Genomic DNA, 19279 nt, shown 5'->3' with positions numbered 1-19279 from the left:
TTCTTCTTCGTCTGATCAAAATATTTCGTGTATTCTTTTTCGTCTGATCAAAATATTTTATGTATTCTTCTTCGTCTGACCAAAATATTTCATGTATTCTTCTTCGTCTGACCAATATTATTTCATATATTCTTCTTTGTCTGTTCAATATTATTTCATGTACTCTTCTTCGTCTGACCAAAATATTTCGTGTATTCTTCTTCGTCTGACCAATATTATTTCGTGTATTCTTCTTCGTCTGACCAAAATATATCACGTGTTCTTCTTCGTCCGATCAAAATATTTCGTGTATTCTTCTTCGTCTGACAAAAATATTTCGTGTACTCTTCTTCATCCGACAAATATTATTTAATCGTACCTTGTTCGCTAGACGCAAGGAGCGTGTTTTCCTTCAATTCGTTCAATAAAAATACTCGATAAATGCAGCGCGTTCTTCTCCAATTCCAACGGAAATATCTCAATGTTTCGGTATTCGATAAACGCGAACGTATACTTTTACAGTTCGTCCAACGAGCGGACGGAAATCGATGAAATTTCCTGTTCCAGGTCGGCGTGCGTCGACGGTCATCCCCGATTACACCGAATAATTAACCAGTACCGAATTGAGTCGTAATTAATTATGCAAATAAGCGTTCAATTTGTTATTAGATTCATTTGGGTCCCGAGTGTCGTGATTAGCGAGGGTAACGGGCATCGAATTCCCGGTATTCCTGGAACACGATGTTCCCTTTGTGACCGTGAACGAATTACAAGGAAAATTCGCCCGAAAGTGAAATCAGCTTTGAAAACGGTAACCCGCGAACCGGCCGTGTGGTCGTCGATCTTTGAATAATAGACAAGCCCCTGCGTCCCATTGAATCGATTGTACACGTACCGAGCGCATCCTGCGAAACTTACCGGTTCGTTCCGCGATTAATTATTCAACGACACGTTTTCCCTCTTCTGGTGAAATTATCGAGACACTCTCGCGGCCGGTGAATACGGTTTACATCCCCGTCCCGGCAATTTCCCGACTTTTCAAATTGCATAGTTCAGAGATCGATGCACGAGTACGTTTTCTAATTCATCGACTAATTCTTTTTTTTAACCCTCCGCGTTCTCAATTGTACGATAATTGATCGAAGTACGGTTTGTATCGGCAATTTTCCAATTTCCCCGTGTTTTAAATTGCAAACCCTCCGATCGATGTACGACACACAGTCTTCCAACTAATTCTCCGACTTCCCCCGACGTTTTAAATGATAATCCCCCGGATCGATGCACGAGCCACAATTTACATTCGCAATTTTCCGATTTCCCCGCGTTTTAAATTGCAAACCTCGAGAGATCGATGCACGAATACGCTTTTCTGATTAATTCTCCGACTTCCCCGTTTTTTAAATCGCCGTCCGAGAGCGACGAATTGTACACGTCGCTTTGGAAATCAATGACCAAACTTTGGATATCGTATTCCACTCGGTCCAAGGATTAAGAACGAGAGGTCGCGTTGTTCGAGACGCAGAGAGTTACATTGCAACCTGGAAATATCTATCCACCCCTCTCCACTCCCTGTAAAATATTCGCAAGACCACAGTCTCCGTTTCGTCCCAACGACGAATCCGAAAAAATCACTCTCGAAGTACGATATCAAAAATTCATTCGTTCGTTTCCAAACCGCCTGTACAACCCACTATTCGATTCTTTACTCTACGAGATTCGAAATCGTCGACCGAGCTCATCGAAGCAGCGCGTTCGATTATCGAGAGTACCGAACCCTTCGAGCTCCGTATCGTAATCATCGTTCTTGAAAGGGGTCGAAACGTTAAAACTCCCACGTCGAAGGCGTCCCATCGTCGAGCGTGGACTCGTAGACGCTCTCGTAACCTTGAATCGATGAAAAGGTGTGCAGAGGAGACGTCGCGGTATCAATGGTGGTCGGTGGTGCATCGGTGCACCGGTGCACCGAGTGTCATCGTCGGTCCGCGACGCTGCGAGTAATTAATACGATTGAATTCTATTCTGGAGCGTCGCGAGGCATTCGCGCGGGGGCTGCTGGAAACCCTCGGAGGGTGAGAGAGACTCCATCGACGACGGGGTGGCCGCCAAAGGGAGCGGAAGGGGTTGCTGGCAGGGTTGCTGCGAGCGATCAATAAACGCCGCTGCCAGCATCCACCCCCTCTGGACCAGCGTCTGCTTCCTCCTCGTCTCTGTCTATATGTATATGTATGGTTATATATATATATATATATATATATATATATATATATATAACGCTCTCTCTCTCTATATATATATATATACATACATCTTTCTCGTCACCGTAGTTTCTTTTCAACCATCCTCTTCTCTTCCACGTCAGCCTCCACCGCGAGACGGTCGCACCCTTCCAACCTTCGGTTATTCTTTTCTTCGTTCCGCGACGACTCGGCTCCTCGGGCCCGCGCGTATCGTTTTCTCTCGGTTTCCTGCGCCGATATTTTCCGTCGTTCATCGCGCGAGAAACGCAATTCGGTCGCGAACCCCATTCGGTTCTCTCGGCACTCTCGAGAATCGTGTCTCGTTTTCCCTTTCTTTTCTCCTTTTTAATCATCCCGCGAGACGTTCCCGTATCGCCGGGGAAACGGTCCCGCGGTAACCGCGGCACGATGGATCGCTCCACTCGAGGAAAGGACCGGTGTACACGTGAATCTCCGTCGTTGGTTCTTCCACGTTCGATTATTCTCTTCTCGCGTTGTCCTCTGCGTCGTCGATGGAGTTCTCGCGGCGTACGCTTTAAAATCTTTTTAATCTACGACGCTTCTATGCACACCCGCGCCGTCCATAAATCACCGCTCAACGCTCGTCCGGTACGGGACGGAACTTTGGATTAAGATGCAGATAGAGTTCCCCGGAAATCTTATTACCCTGCTTTGCTTATTTTACCGGGGAATTTTCCCGCGTGTATAGATCCCGGATAAATATGCAACAAGATTTCGCGCGATCTTCTAGACAACGGTGTCCAAGATGGTCGAACTCGCGGAGAGAAAATAAATAAGACGTATCGAAAAATACGAGTTCTTTATTTTCAAAGGAGAAGCGTACTCGTCGGTTCTGAGAGCGATTACGTTGAATATTGATCTCGATCGGTGCGCGACTGGAACCTCGTATCGATGGAGATAATTCCTTTCGCGGAAAGATAAACGAAATTTACGTAACGCGAGCAATTATCGAGTATCGGCTCTCCTTTCGTAATTCACGCGATTTCAATTTGTTCAGCGTTTACCGAGCGTCCGACGATTTATGGAACAGCGGTGCGCGCAACCGCGACACTTTTTTTCGCGTTTCGTCTTCGTTCGTTCGCCTCGTTATCGCCAACACACCCCTCCCATTTTCGCGAGTTCTCGCCGCTCGAGGTGAGAGGACGAGTTCTTTCTTCTCACTCGAAAGTAAGTCGATACAACGGGCGGAACATCGCGAATTTATTCCACGGAGTGGCTCGAAACCAATTTCCTGCGAAAGCCTCCGAACGCATTGGGAAACAATTTTTCTTTCCCTTCCTCGCCCACGTACCCTTTCCCAGACGGTTCTTTGCAGAATTGTCAGCGAACCGCGTAAGAGATTTCTATACCGCGACTAACACCCGGAGAGGAAACCTCCTTTTAAAGTTGGCCCTCCTCCTCCTCCTCCTCCTCTTCCTCCTACCGCTCCTCCCCTTCGCGATACCAGATCACTGGCGTTCGAAACGCGATCAAGAATCTTTCTTTGAGGCACAATATCGTTCTCGCGTCGCCTGCCGTTCGATATTACTTTAACTAACACCCCCTTAGTCGTGGAAAACGTGAATCGCGGTGTTACGAACCGAGCGAGGTATTTTCTTGTTTACGCTCGCAACGTTTCGCACGATCTGTCCCCCCTTCTGCGATTTTAACGCGATTATGTAGGGCGGTGGAGTATCGGTCCCCGATGGGATTTATGGAACTATTTCGTGCAGATGCTCGATAATGTTCGAGACACGAACGGTCGAAATTTAAGACCGGAACTATCTTCGATGTAAAATCGAACTTTGGTATTTACGATACCGGAGTGAAAAATTCACGGGAGAAATTAGAGATAGATGTGCTCTAATTTATTTGGAAAATTACGCATCGATATTTACGATAGATAGCGCAAGTTACGTTTCGCGTAACTTTAATTATTCGTATCTATGCAACTACCGAGCGTCTGCACATGATGTTTCGCATATTCTAAAGGGAATTCGCTCTTCTGTCTCCCTGCAAAAGAGCGTTGAAATTGAAGGGGGACAGGTCGGACCCTCTCTCCGTTAACATTTCTCTCACAACTCTTCGATTATTAAATTTTTTACGGCTCGATCGATCACCGACTCGAATCCCCTCGTCGCGATCCAACGATAGAAACACCGGCTCGTTCTCGTTGTTACACGTTTCGTAAGTCCCTCGAACGATACCGTGTCGGATTATGTCACGACCAAGGGGGTTGGTCCGCGTGAAACGAAACCGTGAGTTCGTTGTTCTCGCTCGGAGAATTATTCAGATCGCGAGAGAAAGGGGGTGGTGATCGGTGATGGCAGACAGAGGAAAATGGGATCGCGTTCGTCCTTTCCAGAAGCAGCTTCCTCGTTCGTTTTTCGCGTAATTGCGACTCGCGTGATCGCATAAGCGTCGTTGAGTCGAATTGAGCTCGAATAAGAGCTCGAGTAAGAGCTCGATCGTTTAACGGGAGAATTTACGGGTTACGGGAGAGAGGAGGGTTGAAATTTCGTGCGTTTGCTCGATTTTTCGACAAGGGTTTGTAAAAATCATTCTGCGCGCGTCGAGGGAACTACGAAAGAACGTACGCGTCGATCGAGCCTCGGAAAAGGGTCTGGAAAGTTAGTAAAAAGAGAAACTGCGACTCGGGGTTAGCGAAAGCGACGTTGAGTCGAATTGAGCTCGAGTCTGGAGAATTCACGGATTACGGGAGAGAGAAAGGTTGAAATTTCGAGTAATCGAGGCTCTTCGAGGGGGACGAAGTAAGAATCGTGCGTTTGCTCGAATTTTCGACGAGGAAAAATAATTCTGCGCGCGTCGAGGGAACTACGAAAGAACGTACGCGTTAATCGAGCCTCGAAAAAGGGTCTGGAAAGTTATTAAAAAGAGAAACTGCGAACATCGACGACGACGAAACTGTGACTGGAAAGTTCGGTATCCCGGTTTTAATGAAACTCGCGATTGCCCCGTTGGAAGGGGTGGAAAGTTTAGAACTATCGGTGCTGGGAGGCATTAGACCTTCGGATGTTGATCTTCCGAGTTCTTGTAAAAGAGATTCAGCGATGTTGACGGACACCCGGGGATATTTGAAAAGATATTGAAGAACGGATACGGCGAGATCCACGGTGATGGAAGTTGCGCTTTCGAAACCCGGGGAGTTGCAACCGTTTCAAAATTTTCCCAATGTTCGTGATCTTTACCTTCGAAGAATCAATATTCGTCGGAGAACCGTCTCGAACGTAAAATTTTCACCCCCCAAGAACTCGATCAAAGTTTACAGCGAAGTGTTACCCTTCGAAAGGGTTTCTCCGCGCGGGGATTATCTCGAGTTAGTATTTCCGTAAGCTAGAATTCCGTTAACCTACATCTTTTTTTCTCTTCGCGACAGAATTATTTCACCCTAGATTCTCACCGTAGAATTTTCACCGGTTCGAATTTTTCTAGATTCTCGACGAGGCAATAAAATTCTACCGAATTGCTTCTCCTCGAGATCCCTCGAAATTTCAATTCTCCTTTTTGCGTTCTACCCCCGGCCGACAAAATTAAATTCCAAACGAATTCTTCTTCTCGAGAACCCACGAAAATTTCAACGTTACTAATTTCTCATCTGTACGATATCCGTCGATTGTAGAGTCCCGAGTGTCTTGGTTGGACGACGAGGAGCGTTCTCACGAGCGGACGGAAAAACATCGCGCCGTGATTCGCGACAACGACCAAATCGATTCACGGAAGGGGGATGAAAATGGCGCGGGTGTCGGGGAGTGGACGGTGGCGGGACAGGCCGGACGTGGAGCGGGGGTGGTTGAGAGAGAAGTAGAGCTAAAACAGAGCATACATCGACAGACGTGAATACAGCCCCGGGCTGGAAAGTCAAATGCACTAGAACCACAGTCGCATGACCCAACGAGTAAAGCAACAGTGATTGGGTGTGTGTAGATTACGTACTTCTCGTGGCAATTACGCGAGTAACGTCAACGTTCTCGGGGGCTGATGGTAATCGTCGGACACCAATTTTGGTCGCCCGAACCGGAGGGGGTTGGTCCGGTATCCTTCTGAACGGTGGACCAACCCTCTTCGATCGAGCTTCAACGCGAGATATACAGGGTGGCTCGAGAGGAACGGTGAGCGTCGATTCCACGCGGAAGGTTCTGCGCGATTGTTTCTCCGTTTACGAAAATCGAAGATTGATAAGAAAAGAAGAGAAAAAAAAAATAAATAAACAGCCCTCGTTCACGATAAAATCGATACCAGTGTTACGACGCAAGATTGAAAACCTTGCGAAAATATATAAAGCTACTTCTGGAAAAATATTTTACCATATCGAAAGACTTGTAACGGAAAGAAAACTTTCCCAATTTTATTGCTCGATGACCGAGTATCGAGCCGACAAACTAAAGCTCGGTATAATTGAATTTGTCTTTGGCCCGGTAGCAATTCGAACGTTGTCCTCGTCGAGTTTCGCGTAAAAGTCGCTAAGAAGTAACTTGTCGGATTCGAGAAAGGGGAATCGACACGAAGCGAGATACGAGTTTCAGGGTATTTGGGATCCGGAGAGAAGTTCAAGCGAAGTCGAACTCGGACCGACGAGAATGCAGAGAACTATAATTCCGTGAAATGATTATCGAACCGGGTAAATGAACAAAGCACCGTGGAAACGTTCACGATGAAAACTACACACGCGTAGAACCTTTCGCGCGAATTGTCTCGCGACGAGATCGCTCGAAACATCGACGAAAGATGACGTTCGTTCGGGTTCTTCAGGGGGCTGGGGGTGGGCGGTGGTGGGGGTGGAATGAACAGGGGATCGTCGGTTCCGTGTGCAACCGACGTGTACCTGAAGCAATAACAAAATGCATTCCCGCTTGGATATACAGTGAGTACAATAATCTCGCTACACAGATAGACTCAAATAGTCGCCACTTCCAAACGGTCTCGGCTTCTGTGACAGCTGTTGTTTATCGATCATAATCCATGCACTAAGAAACGATTCGTTCCAGAAATAACAGTAATAATAATATATATATATATATATTTATATATATGTATATGTAAATATATCATATGGTTCGGTACGAAAGCCATTCAAAAAAAGGTACTGTACTCCGAGCAATGTGAGTAAGTATTACGCAAAAAGGTAGATGCAGAGATTAGTATAAAACGTGAGCTTCTACTGTTTCACAATCTCTCCAAAAAAACACTACCTACTGAACGATCATTAATTGAAAAACACGTTCCCAAGTGCTGATATACACGAAGCAACAACGTCCTCGCGCGTATACAGTATATAATATACTTCGGGCCCGACTGTGACGTATACACGCGGTGTCTGGTACGTGTGCGTGTATAGTACAAATACACAGAAACGAACAACGTGAGAAACACTGTTTTTCTTTTCTTTTCTTTTCTTTTTTTTTTCTTTTTTTCTGGTTCTGCATTCGGTCTGGTCACGTCGGTGGTTACACGATGTGTCTACGAACGGTTCGCTTTGACTATTTCTCGTCGTTTTGTTCCTTTTCGTCCGCTCCCCCCCTTGGATCTAAAGAAACACTGAGCACGTTGTCCCAAGTGAAAGTTCCCTTGTTGGTCCGTCGTTAATCTCTTCGTCGTATCGTTATCTCACGCTGGAATCTAACGACCAGACGACGATTGCGATCGAGAAGAAGAAAAAGAAAAAAGAAAAAAGAAACGCGCGACCACGATTCAGAATCACCGAAACGTTCTTTCGAGACGAGCAAACTCACCCGGGTGGGTTTCTGGAACCGGAAGTTACGGATTTTTCGGTGATCGGTGGTTCCCAGCGTCTCGAGAGCCTCCTTACCGGTTAAATTCGCTCGTTTCTCTCCACTCTCTCTCTCTCTCTCTTTCTTTCTTTCTTTCTCTCTTCCTCTCTCTCTCTCTCTCTCTTCTCGTCTCTCGAGTTTAATGGGTCGCGAAATCTCCGCCACTTCGCGGACAAAGGAGTCCGTGGACGGTCCCTCGAAAAAGGAAAACATTCGAGAATATACCGTTTCGATCGCGAGTCGACCGTCCGCACGGTGACTTCAACGCCTGGACTCGAGACGCGCGACTCGATCAAAAAGACCGGCTCGAAACACGATCGTCCCCACCGGAATCACGACACGCGGAAACGTTCGAAATTTCGTATTACCTCGGCGATATTGTATTTCACGCGCGTACACGAATACGTGAACGCGTCGGGAAGCGAATCTACTCGTCTCGCAGCCACCGCTGGGAACCACCGCCGTACATAATAATTCGTTCGTAACCCGTACGACGAGCGTGGAACCGTTTTCACGTTGCGTTTACCCGTTCCGTGGGCGTCGTGGCGCCCATTCGACGTTACGAAACCGTGAAAAGCGGTCGAGAAACAACGACAACGTTACCGAATCGGCGCTGTTACCCCCCTCCATTTACTGCTTTCTTTTTGTTTCGTGATTCAATTACGCGCTGAAAAGCAGCGAGTGCTCCTCGTTAAAGAACGGAATGAAAAGATACATGAAAAGATCAAAAAAAAAAAAGAGAAAAAAAAAGAGAGGAGAAAAAGAACGGAAGTAGACGAAAATAAGTCGTTTCTTTCCCTTTCTGTCTGTTCCAAGGAGGAAAGGATTATCTGTCGAGCTTTCGAAAAAAAGCGCACCCTTTCGAGGGTGACCACTAATTGCTGGCGGTGCTTGCACGCTCAGCGGTAACTAATTAAGGCTACGCACTGAGACTAATTAGTGAATGCCAGGCTAAACAACCAGTAAGAAAAGGTGAACGTTTACGTGTGTACATATACGTGTACTCGTGTCTGTTGAAATGACGCCGGGGACGGCGACGAGGCTCGCGAGTTTCTCGATTTTCGCTGACCTTTGTTGCTCGGCCCTTTGTGCGCGGTTTTCTTTTTTTTTTTCCTTTTCTTTGTTGCAAGGCCACCGTGCGTATTCGACCGAAAGTTTCACGAGCCACCGACGGGGACCGATTTCTCCCGAATACGACGCACCTGGTTGAATTATTCCAAGTACCGTGTACCATTCGCGAGATCGATTTTCCAAAATGCTCGATTCTTTGATTCTTCTCTACACGGTCTGGTCACCGTTTCTCTTTTTTTTTCTCATTGAAAATCGAGAGATTCGCGCATTTTGGGGGCAACCCGTTCGTGCACAGTATTTACGAAAAATTCCACTTCGGTCGTATCCCGGGAAATTCGATCTCCCCGTGCACGGTGCTCGAGTAGAAGTTTTTCGTTTTTATTTTTATTTTTTTTTCCCGCGCGACGCGAAAAAGTTTCTCGAGAACTCGTTTATCGAAAATCGACAGCGAGCGACGTGACCGACGCGATCGGCGCCCCCCCGAACGCTAGGCGATACGAGAATTAATTAGTTACCACTAAATCAAAGGCGGCACTTGTCGAGCATGCAGCAACCTTCGCCCGGCCAAAAAATTATTATGTCATGTCTCTCGCCAACTAACACACCGTGCCACGATCCAATAACATTAATGTCAATGACAACAGTTCCAAAAAAAAAAGTAACAAAAGGTAGAACGAACGTAAAAGTGGAGGAAATAAAAAAAAAATAAAAAAAGTAGTACAAACTAGAGAAATAGGTCGATAGAGACAAACTAACGGTGAAGTAACGATAATCAGTGAACGATAAATGATCGGATCAACAGGAGTGACCGAGAGAATGAAACGAAAATAAGTGAAAATAACAAAATCGAATAAATGAGTAAAAAAAGACAAAAATTAAATAAAAAAGAAGACAGAAATAATGCAAGTATATATCGTCGGACCGTGCCGCCATGGCAGCTCGTACTAGGGCTGGGGGTTGGGTGAGAGAAAAGAAAAATCCAGCGATAGAGTTCGAGAGGATGTTACCGTTACGAGAAAGAGGATGGTTCGAGCACGCTAAAGAGACTCTAATTAAAAAGAAGATTACGTTACGTTCCCCCTGCCCCCGGATGTTGCGCGAACAAAAGACACAAACTGGAAACAAGAACCGAACGAGAGGAAGCGTTCTCCGGTAGACGACGTGCTTCTCTACCCCTCTCTTCGTTACGCGGGCTCCTTTTTCTCGCGAATTACTTTTGAAAACGCGAGCAATTAACCCCGTCGCGACTTGCACCGCGACGATTCTCCCCCCACCCCCCTTTCTTTTCTTCTGCTCCCCCATTCTCTACGGTACCGCTGCGAAACGAAACAGAGGGACCGGGCTTGAGAAGAAGAGGGGAGAACGGACCGAACTGAGAAAATAAAAAAAAGAGAGAGAGAGAAAAAAAAGAAGAAGAGAAACTTAAGAAAAGAGAACGTGGAGAAACGAACGAAAAAAAAAAATATATATATATATATGTGTGTGTATATAGAAAAATAAAGAGAGAAAAAAAAAACTGAAAAAGGAAAACGTACGTGTAAGATACACTAGGAAACGCAAGATCGTTTCCGCAATCCACACTACTCAGCTCTCGTACGTGTACGTAGGTGCAAAATATAATATAGTAATTCTGTACGACTGCCAGGACGGACGTACCATAACACGTGAAATTATAATATAATAACAATACTATATAGCGTACGTATCCATACGCTACGTCGATACGTAACGAACATCATTGTGCACAGAAACGATAAGAGAAAATGTTCGATCGTTTCTCATTGTTAAAGCTTTGCGTAATCGACGCGCACGGATGCGTACGTATATCGGTACATATTCAGTATAGATATATGTATCTATATATATACATATATAATATATATACACATATATATTCGCATATATGTATGTATATACATATACATATATATATGTATTCACAGGTGAATCTCATATGAAGGCAAGCCAAGGCCACGACATGAGACGTGCAAATTAAAAAAGGTAATAATTATTAAAAAAAGAAGCAAGTAAAAAATTCTCTCCCAAAACCGCTTTCCAACCACAACCAAGCACAACCACAGGCAAGGTACGGGCCTTTGTCAACGAGACAGTCATCAACCAGTGAATATGTGGCGCATTACCGTGATTATTATATATATATGTAATAGTAACAATTTGAAAAAAAATCTATACATTGTATGTATGTATATATATACGTATGAGGTACGAAGGGAGTTAAGGGTACGATTAAGGAGACTGGATCGGACATTTTTGGGCGGTGCGAAAGTCGATGGGACGGGGGTTTGGAGTAAACAATGTGTGTCTCGAGGGAATCGAGGATCGATTAATAATACGTGTATGGGAGCCAGCGACGAGCACCGTCGGCGGGTGATCGTTAATACAACTGTTGTTTAACCACAGCGGTTCGGTATATTAATCGTGGCAATCGGTTAAACGAATCGACGAGTAGCTCGGTCTCGATTCGACGGAATAGTGGCGAACAGCGCTGGGTGAGATCGAAACGAAACGCGAACATAATTGAGAACCTCGCGACCGGTCGATTTGGACCCTCTTTTTTATCGTCGAGAGTTTCCTTCGAGAACGATTTCCAAATCGCGGAATCCCTTTCAATGATTTCCTACACCTGTGCTACTCTTACGTTTAACTGAGCATTCAACTCCTCGAGAAGCTCGCGCGACATTCACGAAATGCGATTACGCTACTACCGTCTCTGGATTAACGAAACGTGATTCCGCTGATATCTCGAAATTCATCGAACGTGATTTCACCGCTGGTGAACTTTCTCGAGCTTCGTGAAAAAATGTTCCAAGAAAGCCCGTGCGCCTCGAGTATCGATAATTAACGGTCTCTGAATTATTAGACACAGATTAGATTCTTACGAAAGAACACTGTGTCGCGTAGGTTACTAATTGCGAGAGTGACTCCACTGCTATCTACGGGTTAATTAAACGCGATTCCATTGCTGATAACTTTCTCGAGCTTGGTAAAAATTGTTTAAGAAAGCCTGTGTGCCTCGAGTGTCGATAATTAACGGTCTGTGAATTATTAGACGTAGAGAGTCTTGCGAAAGAGCATCGATTCGTAAAGGTGACTTATTGCGAGACTATTGTCCCCGTTTTCTTCGTTTCGAGAATATACCTTTCGATATTTTTCAAGGTTGCTACGAATCGTTGTCAGATCTTTATTTTGCAAGGATTCCCGCGAAAAAAGAGTGTCCAAAGCATCCCCCTTCGGAGCGATCCGCGTGCACGGGAATAAAATTTCGTCAAAAGGCAAGAAAAATCGAAGATGAAAAAAAGAACCGCAAAAAAATCGCGATTCGAAGCCCAGCACTGACGCGTCCGAGTTAAGCGTCACAAGATTAACGAGTATTTGCGTTGCAGCCAAGTTATTCATTGAACAAGAATGATACGTGTGAAACAAAACGAGAGTGCTCAAGGGAGACTTGTGTGTTTTTGCGAGCAGTGTGCGCCGCGGGAGAAAAGAAAAAAAAAAATATAGAAAAAAAAAAGATTATCCGGACCGTGGAGATTAATCGATTGATCGAGATCGGGGAGAATGAGAATCGAGTGGTTGGGCGGGTGGGTTCAGGGGATGGGGATAACGGGGGGTACGTAGGCACAGCGGTGAGTTAATGGTAGTAATCGTTACGCTAAAAATTAATCAAATCATACGAATTATTACGTACGAAGAATACCTCATGCTTTTACCACCGGACAGAGGAAACCCTAGAAACTAAAAGCTAGCACAGGCGAGATTCGTTTTTGTTTTAATATATATGTTTTTTTTTTGGTATATATATTTTTGTTTTTTTTTTGCATTCGACACTAAAGGGTCCCGACCTTTCTCCGTCCTTTTCTCCATTCGTCGGCGTCCGCTGCCCTTCGATCCCCGTTCGTCTCCCGTGATTCCGAAAGGGGAAACAGAGACTTCGGAGAAAAAGAGGAGCGATCCGGGTGGTCGATGATCTCGCGCGAACGGGTCATCGTCGTCGCGTTTCTCCTAGCCTCCTCGCACTTCCTGTCACGTCGCTCTACGTGTGTTACATTCGTTTCGGTCAAAACAGTTTTCCTAATTCGTGTGTCGTCAAACGGGTGGCCATTTCTCGAATCCGCTCCGATTCTCGTCTTTTCGTGGCCATGTTTTTTTGTTTTGTATTTTTATTTTTTTTATTTTGTTTTGTTTTGTTTTAGAGAGCCGTACCTTCACATTTCGATCGCTTCTGTGCGCGTGGCTTCTCTCCCGAAAATATCTTCCTGCTCGGCGAGGATCTTCCCTTTGTTCCCCGCTTGCTCGGCGTCTTGAGAGATTCAGAGTGATTCGGCGCGTTTCCGGCGTTCTTGAACCATTCTAGGCGGACAGTTTCGCGCGGACGAGGTGTCTCGCTCGCGAACGATCTCGCGCCAGCGCGGATGGATCGAGAGTGGAGCCAAGCTCTCGTACCGTTTCTCACGAACTCGTGGAAGCTTGTGGTTCGACTCTTGGATGCGTTGTTTCTTTCGTAAGTCGCGAAGAAAAAATTCTACTCGGTACGATACCTTTCCTACAAAGTGAACGAAACACTGAGAAAACTTGTAAGCGAGAAATACGTCGTTGGTATCTAATGTCACCCGTACAAACGAAAATGTGTTACAAGCATCTAAAAGTAAGCTTGATATGGTTTCGACGATCCTCCGAAGAACGCCAACAATCGAGAAATTTTGTAATTCACAACGAACTGTAAATCGTGCGGATTGAAGTTCGGATCGACAACGCGAACACGATCGTTTTCGGTGATTTGAATGCGCGGTAAGAGTACCATCGTTATAGCTTCGAGGATACGGACGAGAGCTTAGGACCCAATGGTCGAGAATGTTATTGCAAATCGTACGTTCGAGCTTGGTTTCGCTCTTTCGACGAACTCTGTGAAGATTTTTGGAGCACGAGGGTATAATTGAAGGTTCTCGTAAAAATTGTTCCGTAACCTCGCTCGGCACACGTCGTTCACGGTCGAGACACCTTCGTTTCTTCTTCGTCTCGCTCTTCCTCGTCGATCTGTTATCGGTTAGCAACGATCGTGAATGGGAACAACGATCGCGTATATATGCTGCAGCGAATCACAAGAGCCGACAGAGAGCAGGAAACGACACAGAGAGAACGTGAGAACACGGCAGAGACACGCGGTTTGCAACGACCTTAAAAATACATTACGTGTGAAGAAGGTAGTACACGTGGCATGCAAACGGTGACAAGTCTTCTAGATACGTTATCGAGCGTGTCAATCAAGCTTAAAGGGGACTTTCGTCGTCGAGCATCGGCGTTCCGAACGCGGCCATTACTCGATACGTCTCGTTGAAACGAAAAACAAAAACAAACGATACCGCGTAGCTGGAACGAATCGTGGGAACCAATCGTTGGAAAAACGATTCTCTAAGTTCCGAAAAGTGTCGTCCCGCCTCTCGTTGAACGAAACACTAACACAGATTCGACGAAGAGTCGACTCGCGTTCGAATCGTCCATTGCTCGACGCCAGGTGCCCACATCTACCGGGTTACGATCGAGTCCGGGCTTCTTATTGTCACTGTTATTCACTGAAAGCTAAACGCCACTAATCAAGACCAAAAAAAGCCTACAGCATGCACACTTTCGAAGATGTCCTGTAGTTTCGTCTCGATAAACGCGCGTGGTGGTGGTGGTGGGGGTTATGAATAATTGTTTTTACTTTTCTTGTCTTCGCGATCCAGCGTGGATTCCAAGGCGACAGGTTCGTCGATCCACGGGCGGAGAAATCGCGACGAGATCGTTCGAGTGCTCCGAGCGCTACGATCGATTCGAGAGAAAGAATTCGAAATAAAAGTGTCTCCGGTGTCGACGCTCGAATATTCCGCGCGCGCGCGATTCGCAAGGGGCATCGAGCTGAGAGAAACAAGACCACGACGCGGAGGATAGTAGCGGTGTACCTGGTAACGGTGCATCCAAAAGGAAACACTCAGGGCGGGGAACCGAATTCGAACGAAAATAACGCGCGAAACTCGATCTGCGTCGACGCTTCGTCGCGGTGTTCAAAAACCGGGGAAAAAAAGAAAAACGAAAGTCGAACAACCGGAAGAGATCGTACCGTACGGGGCGAAGAATAAAAATAGAGAAAAAAAAAAATAAGGAAAAAAATTGGGTAAGCTCGAACGAGCAACGCGAACGATGCATGCCACGTACTTTGAGAACCGCGTGATTGGACATTGAGAATTCGTCGTGTATTGATAAAGTAGAAAAAGTTCTTCTTTATTGCCTGAGAAAGAGACACAATCGATTCGCCGTGGATTATTCCGAGGAACAGTGACAATACCCTGTATCAAGCGCGAACGTGGACCGTTTGAGACCCTGACGGGCGCGTCTGCGCGAAGAGACGGAAGAAAGAGCGGTGGGGAGTTTACGAGAGACGCGGTGGTGGGGATGGGACGCAGCGTGCCGCGAGCGGCCAACTTATATCGTCCAGACTCGAAGAGAAACGCGCGGTTGGGGCACAATTGGCCAACTTTGATCGGTAATTAGGGAAAATTTCCATACATTTCGCGACTCGATAATACGACTCGTGCTAAGGGATCCTCTACGGAACTTTCTCTCCGACTCGAGATTCTCGATCTTCCGACTCCTGTCGTTCGTCAAGGGCTCAGTTGTTCCCTCGCAGAGATCGAATCCTATTTAAGAAAAAAAATAAAGCAACTCCTCGAGACAAGTCCGCGATCTCGCGCACAGTAAACTGAGAGAACTTGGTCCGGTTTCCACGGGTATCACTGATCGAACTTAATTCTTATGGATGAACTCGATAACCACGATCCAAAATGTTTCTCGTAGACGTGCTCCGCGCACTTCGTTTCCGTTGTTTCGTCTCTTCGTGGCAATTGCACCGTTTCATTCTCTGGTCTCTCCTCTTTGTCCCCGTGGGTATCTCATGGTCGGCCGTTCCACGTTAACGCGTCGTTTCTCTCCTCCTCGTTTCCACGCGTCGAGGTTCTTCTTGGTTCTCCCGTCTCGGTCTCTCTTCGCGCGGATTTCGTTCCCGTGGTCGCGCCCTCGGGTTCCCGGTCGCTCTCCACGTTTCTTTGTCAACGGGGGCGCGACTTCCGGAAACGCAAAGCGTCGCGTCGCGTCGCCTCGAGGATCACCCGCTTCGCCGATCGCCGCGAGGAGAGGGAAACTTGTCTCGCGCGACTCGATTGAACGGAAAGTCTCGCGTCGAGGACGCTTCGCTCTGCCTTTCCAGCGGAGTAATACTGTTTATTCTACGTTTACAGTCTAAAGAGGTATAACACTTCTCTGTACGATCACTAGAAACAATACCCTGCATCGATAAACCGTGACGAATTTCTGCTACTCGCGAGGAACGAGCGAAAAATGTCACGAGAAACGTATAGTCTATGTATATATATGTACATATGTATATAAGAAAAAAAAAAGGTACACAAATATCCGATAATCGAGATCAAGCAGGAATGAGTAATGCTCGATGGAATGTCGTCGATTACCCTACGCGTCTACGTTGGTAAAAATACTTTTCGAATACCCAGTCGTTCCGTTAATCTTAACCTTAGTGTCTACAGTGATCGCGGATGCACACGCTTGGAAACGTCAGCGAGCGTTCGAGACGAATGCAGCTTGGGACTGGGACTGTTCGAATCATTCGACAGTGGAACGTTTCGGAATATCATTCGAACGAGAGAGTAATAATAAATAATACGAATATCGACGATTTGAAAAATATCCCACCCTCTTTAATACTTCTACCGCACGGTGAGAGAGTTGATGTTTCGTCTCGCGATTAAACGTCCAATTGATGATCTTTACCATCGATCGGTTCCGATACGATATCACACGGTGAAAGTATTCGAATACGGAAATACCCTCGAAGCAGTCCCAATCGTTCGAGCAGCACCCAAACGGACGATCGTCCTCTCGATCGCGGGATGATCGATCGTCGCGTTCCTAAAGGAAAAGCTGGGTAACTCATTCAATGGAACGTCCACGCTGCAGTTTCTTTCACGGTGCAACCGCGATTAGGAATCATCGGTTCGTTGACCTATGAACTAGAGGTTCGCTCTGTCTCGTGCCGACCTACCACTGACCGATAGACGCCACCCACGCGCGGCCACTTGCAATCGCTCCGAATCGTTCCTCTGCTCGAGGTGGATCGTCTCCCACGGTTTCCCCCCGGTCGTCTACCAGGGAGAATCGCGACACGCGAAACACGGAGAACGCACGCGAGCGCACGCGAGCGCTCCGGAAAGGAATCGTCGCCGCGGAAAAACGGTTTCCCGAAAGACGAAAGAAGGAAAAAAAAAGAGGAGAACGATCCGTCTTCGAGGGTTCTCCGTAGTTTCGTCGAGCGCGATTTACCCTCGCGCTTCGTTCGTAGCGTCAATATATGTTCCAACCCCCCGTGGGGTCGAACTGGAGAACGAACGACGAGAGAAAAAAAAAATAAGAAAAAAAAAGAAGAATACGAACAGAGAGACGAATAGTCGCGGGCTGCTCTTCGTCCGTCGCGAGAATAGAAAAGTGGTCGGTGTGTGTGAGAGAGAGAAACGTGGGATATATCGGGGCCTTTGTGTGGGCGCGAGTGCGTGTCACCGTCCCCCTGATCGCGGCGGGGGGAGGCCACGGCCAACGTAAATAATTAAGATAAAGTAACGGAAACAAGTGAAGAGAAGAGTAGACAGTATACTCGCGAGCTGGTTGTAACGACGAGCAATTAGTTGTAGGTAAATAAAGTCTTTGTACACCCACCTTGGTTCTGCTGGAATCATCGAGAACCCTAAAAGAAAAGGCCGGGGGGCCAGAGCGTAAGGGGCTTGTATTCGGTGGCTTGTTTCGGGGTGTTTTTTTTGGGACAAGAGCGGAGCCTTTTTTCACGCGAGGACCATCTAAGGGTCAGTGCTAGACCTGTCGCACGACGCTGGGAAACGAGCGACGAGCTTCGTTTCCACCGCGATTTCGGGTGGGCAGGCACGTGTCCAGTTCTACGAGTCGAGTCAACGGTCACACGTGAGACGTCGCGTGAAACACTAGGAACATGTCGTGAAACCGAATTCGACCACTCGAAGCGCTCACCCGTCGTTTGACTCGACTCGGTGGACTCGCCGATCGGGTTCTCCGAGCGGCTCGCTCGGAGGAATGAAAATTGAAGAAAAAAAAAAAATAATGAAAAAAAAAAAATAGAAAAAAAACATCGTTACGTAGAGAGAGAGAGAGAGAGAGAAAAAAAATATAGGGGTACGAATGGATCGTGAGATCGGAGAAAGAGTCTGTGGCGTGCTCTCTCTCGATCGCGATGCTACTTATAATGGCTCGTGGCTGTCTATTATTTTTGTCGTTGGCTTGGTCGTGGTAGTGTTGGGCGGCTGTTGGGAAGAAACAAACGAAAATTTCAACTATCTGTTTTTTAGGTCTCGGTGTGCTCCGAGAGACTGTCTCATTCGCGACACTGCGAGCCAATCCCGGCGGACCGCTCCCGAGATCCGATGATTGTCTCTCGCGTCGTCACTGTCGTGTTGCCTTTGATCGCCGATCATCGCCTTCAGTAGAACCCGTAGCAATTCTCACGGATCTCGAAGCAGAGATTCAGCAGTGCCGATTCCGGCACGTCGTGGAACCACCTACCCTCTGGCCATTGTACGCACACTGAAACATGGAACGTAAAACGTGCAAGTTAGTAACGCGTAGCGTTCTTCGAAACTCGTCGACAATTTTAAATCGTACGAGCAAATACGCTCTATAATCTCAACGAATAATAATTCAGCTGAGATTGACACGTGTACGGGTCGGGTTAGTTCCTCGTTGAAGATTCTACGGATCTCTGGTGTACCGAACTTGTGTATACGAAAAAAGAAGAAAGCGCAATATCTCGAAAGAATGAGAGAAAAAGAATCGATAAGATTGCGTACTCGAGGGTTCGTTACCTCGAAGGTGTTAATTGTACACCGATGAAAAAAGTTTCTTTCGACGCGAGAAACTTCGAGACGTAATTCGGACTAGTTTGAAGTTCTGCCGGATTCGATGGAACACTTTTCGAGACTGCCGCGGGCGGAGATCGTTTCGGTGGATGGTTGAAATCTTTTCGATCTCGCTCGAAAACGGTAGATCGGTAGTCACGCTCGAAAAAATTCCTCCGTGTAAGCTACTGCCCCCGTTACGCTTCCACGCATCGAC

The 19279-nt window shown here is 46.6% G+C and overlaps 1 protein-coding gene across 1 annotated transcript in view; it reads right to left on the bottom strand.

The window, feature by feature from the left end:
• The window catches only part of LOC143143261 (uncharacterized), a 413719-nt gene that overhangs the window by 27788 nt on the left and 366652 nt on the right, over positions 1-19279 (bottom strand). Inside the window, exon 20 of the mRNA XM_076304324.1 lies at positions 18731-18751. Within this exon, the coding sequence (XP_076160439.1) occupies positions 18731-18751 (21 nt within the window). The remainder of the gene's footprint in view (positions 1-18730; positions 18752-19279) is intronic.

This window comes from Ptiloglossa arizonensis, chromosome 2, assembly GCF_051014685.1.
Source record: "Ptiloglossa arizonensis isolate GNS036 chromosome 2, iyPtiAriz1_principal, whole genome shotgun sequence".
NCBI classification, from domain to species: Eukaryota; Metazoa; Arthropoda; class Insecta; order Hymenoptera; family Colletidae; genus Ptiloglossa; species Ptiloglossa arizonensis.
Note: the sequence above shows the minus strand (reverse complement) of the source record. Positions and strands in the feature narration are given on the sequence as shown.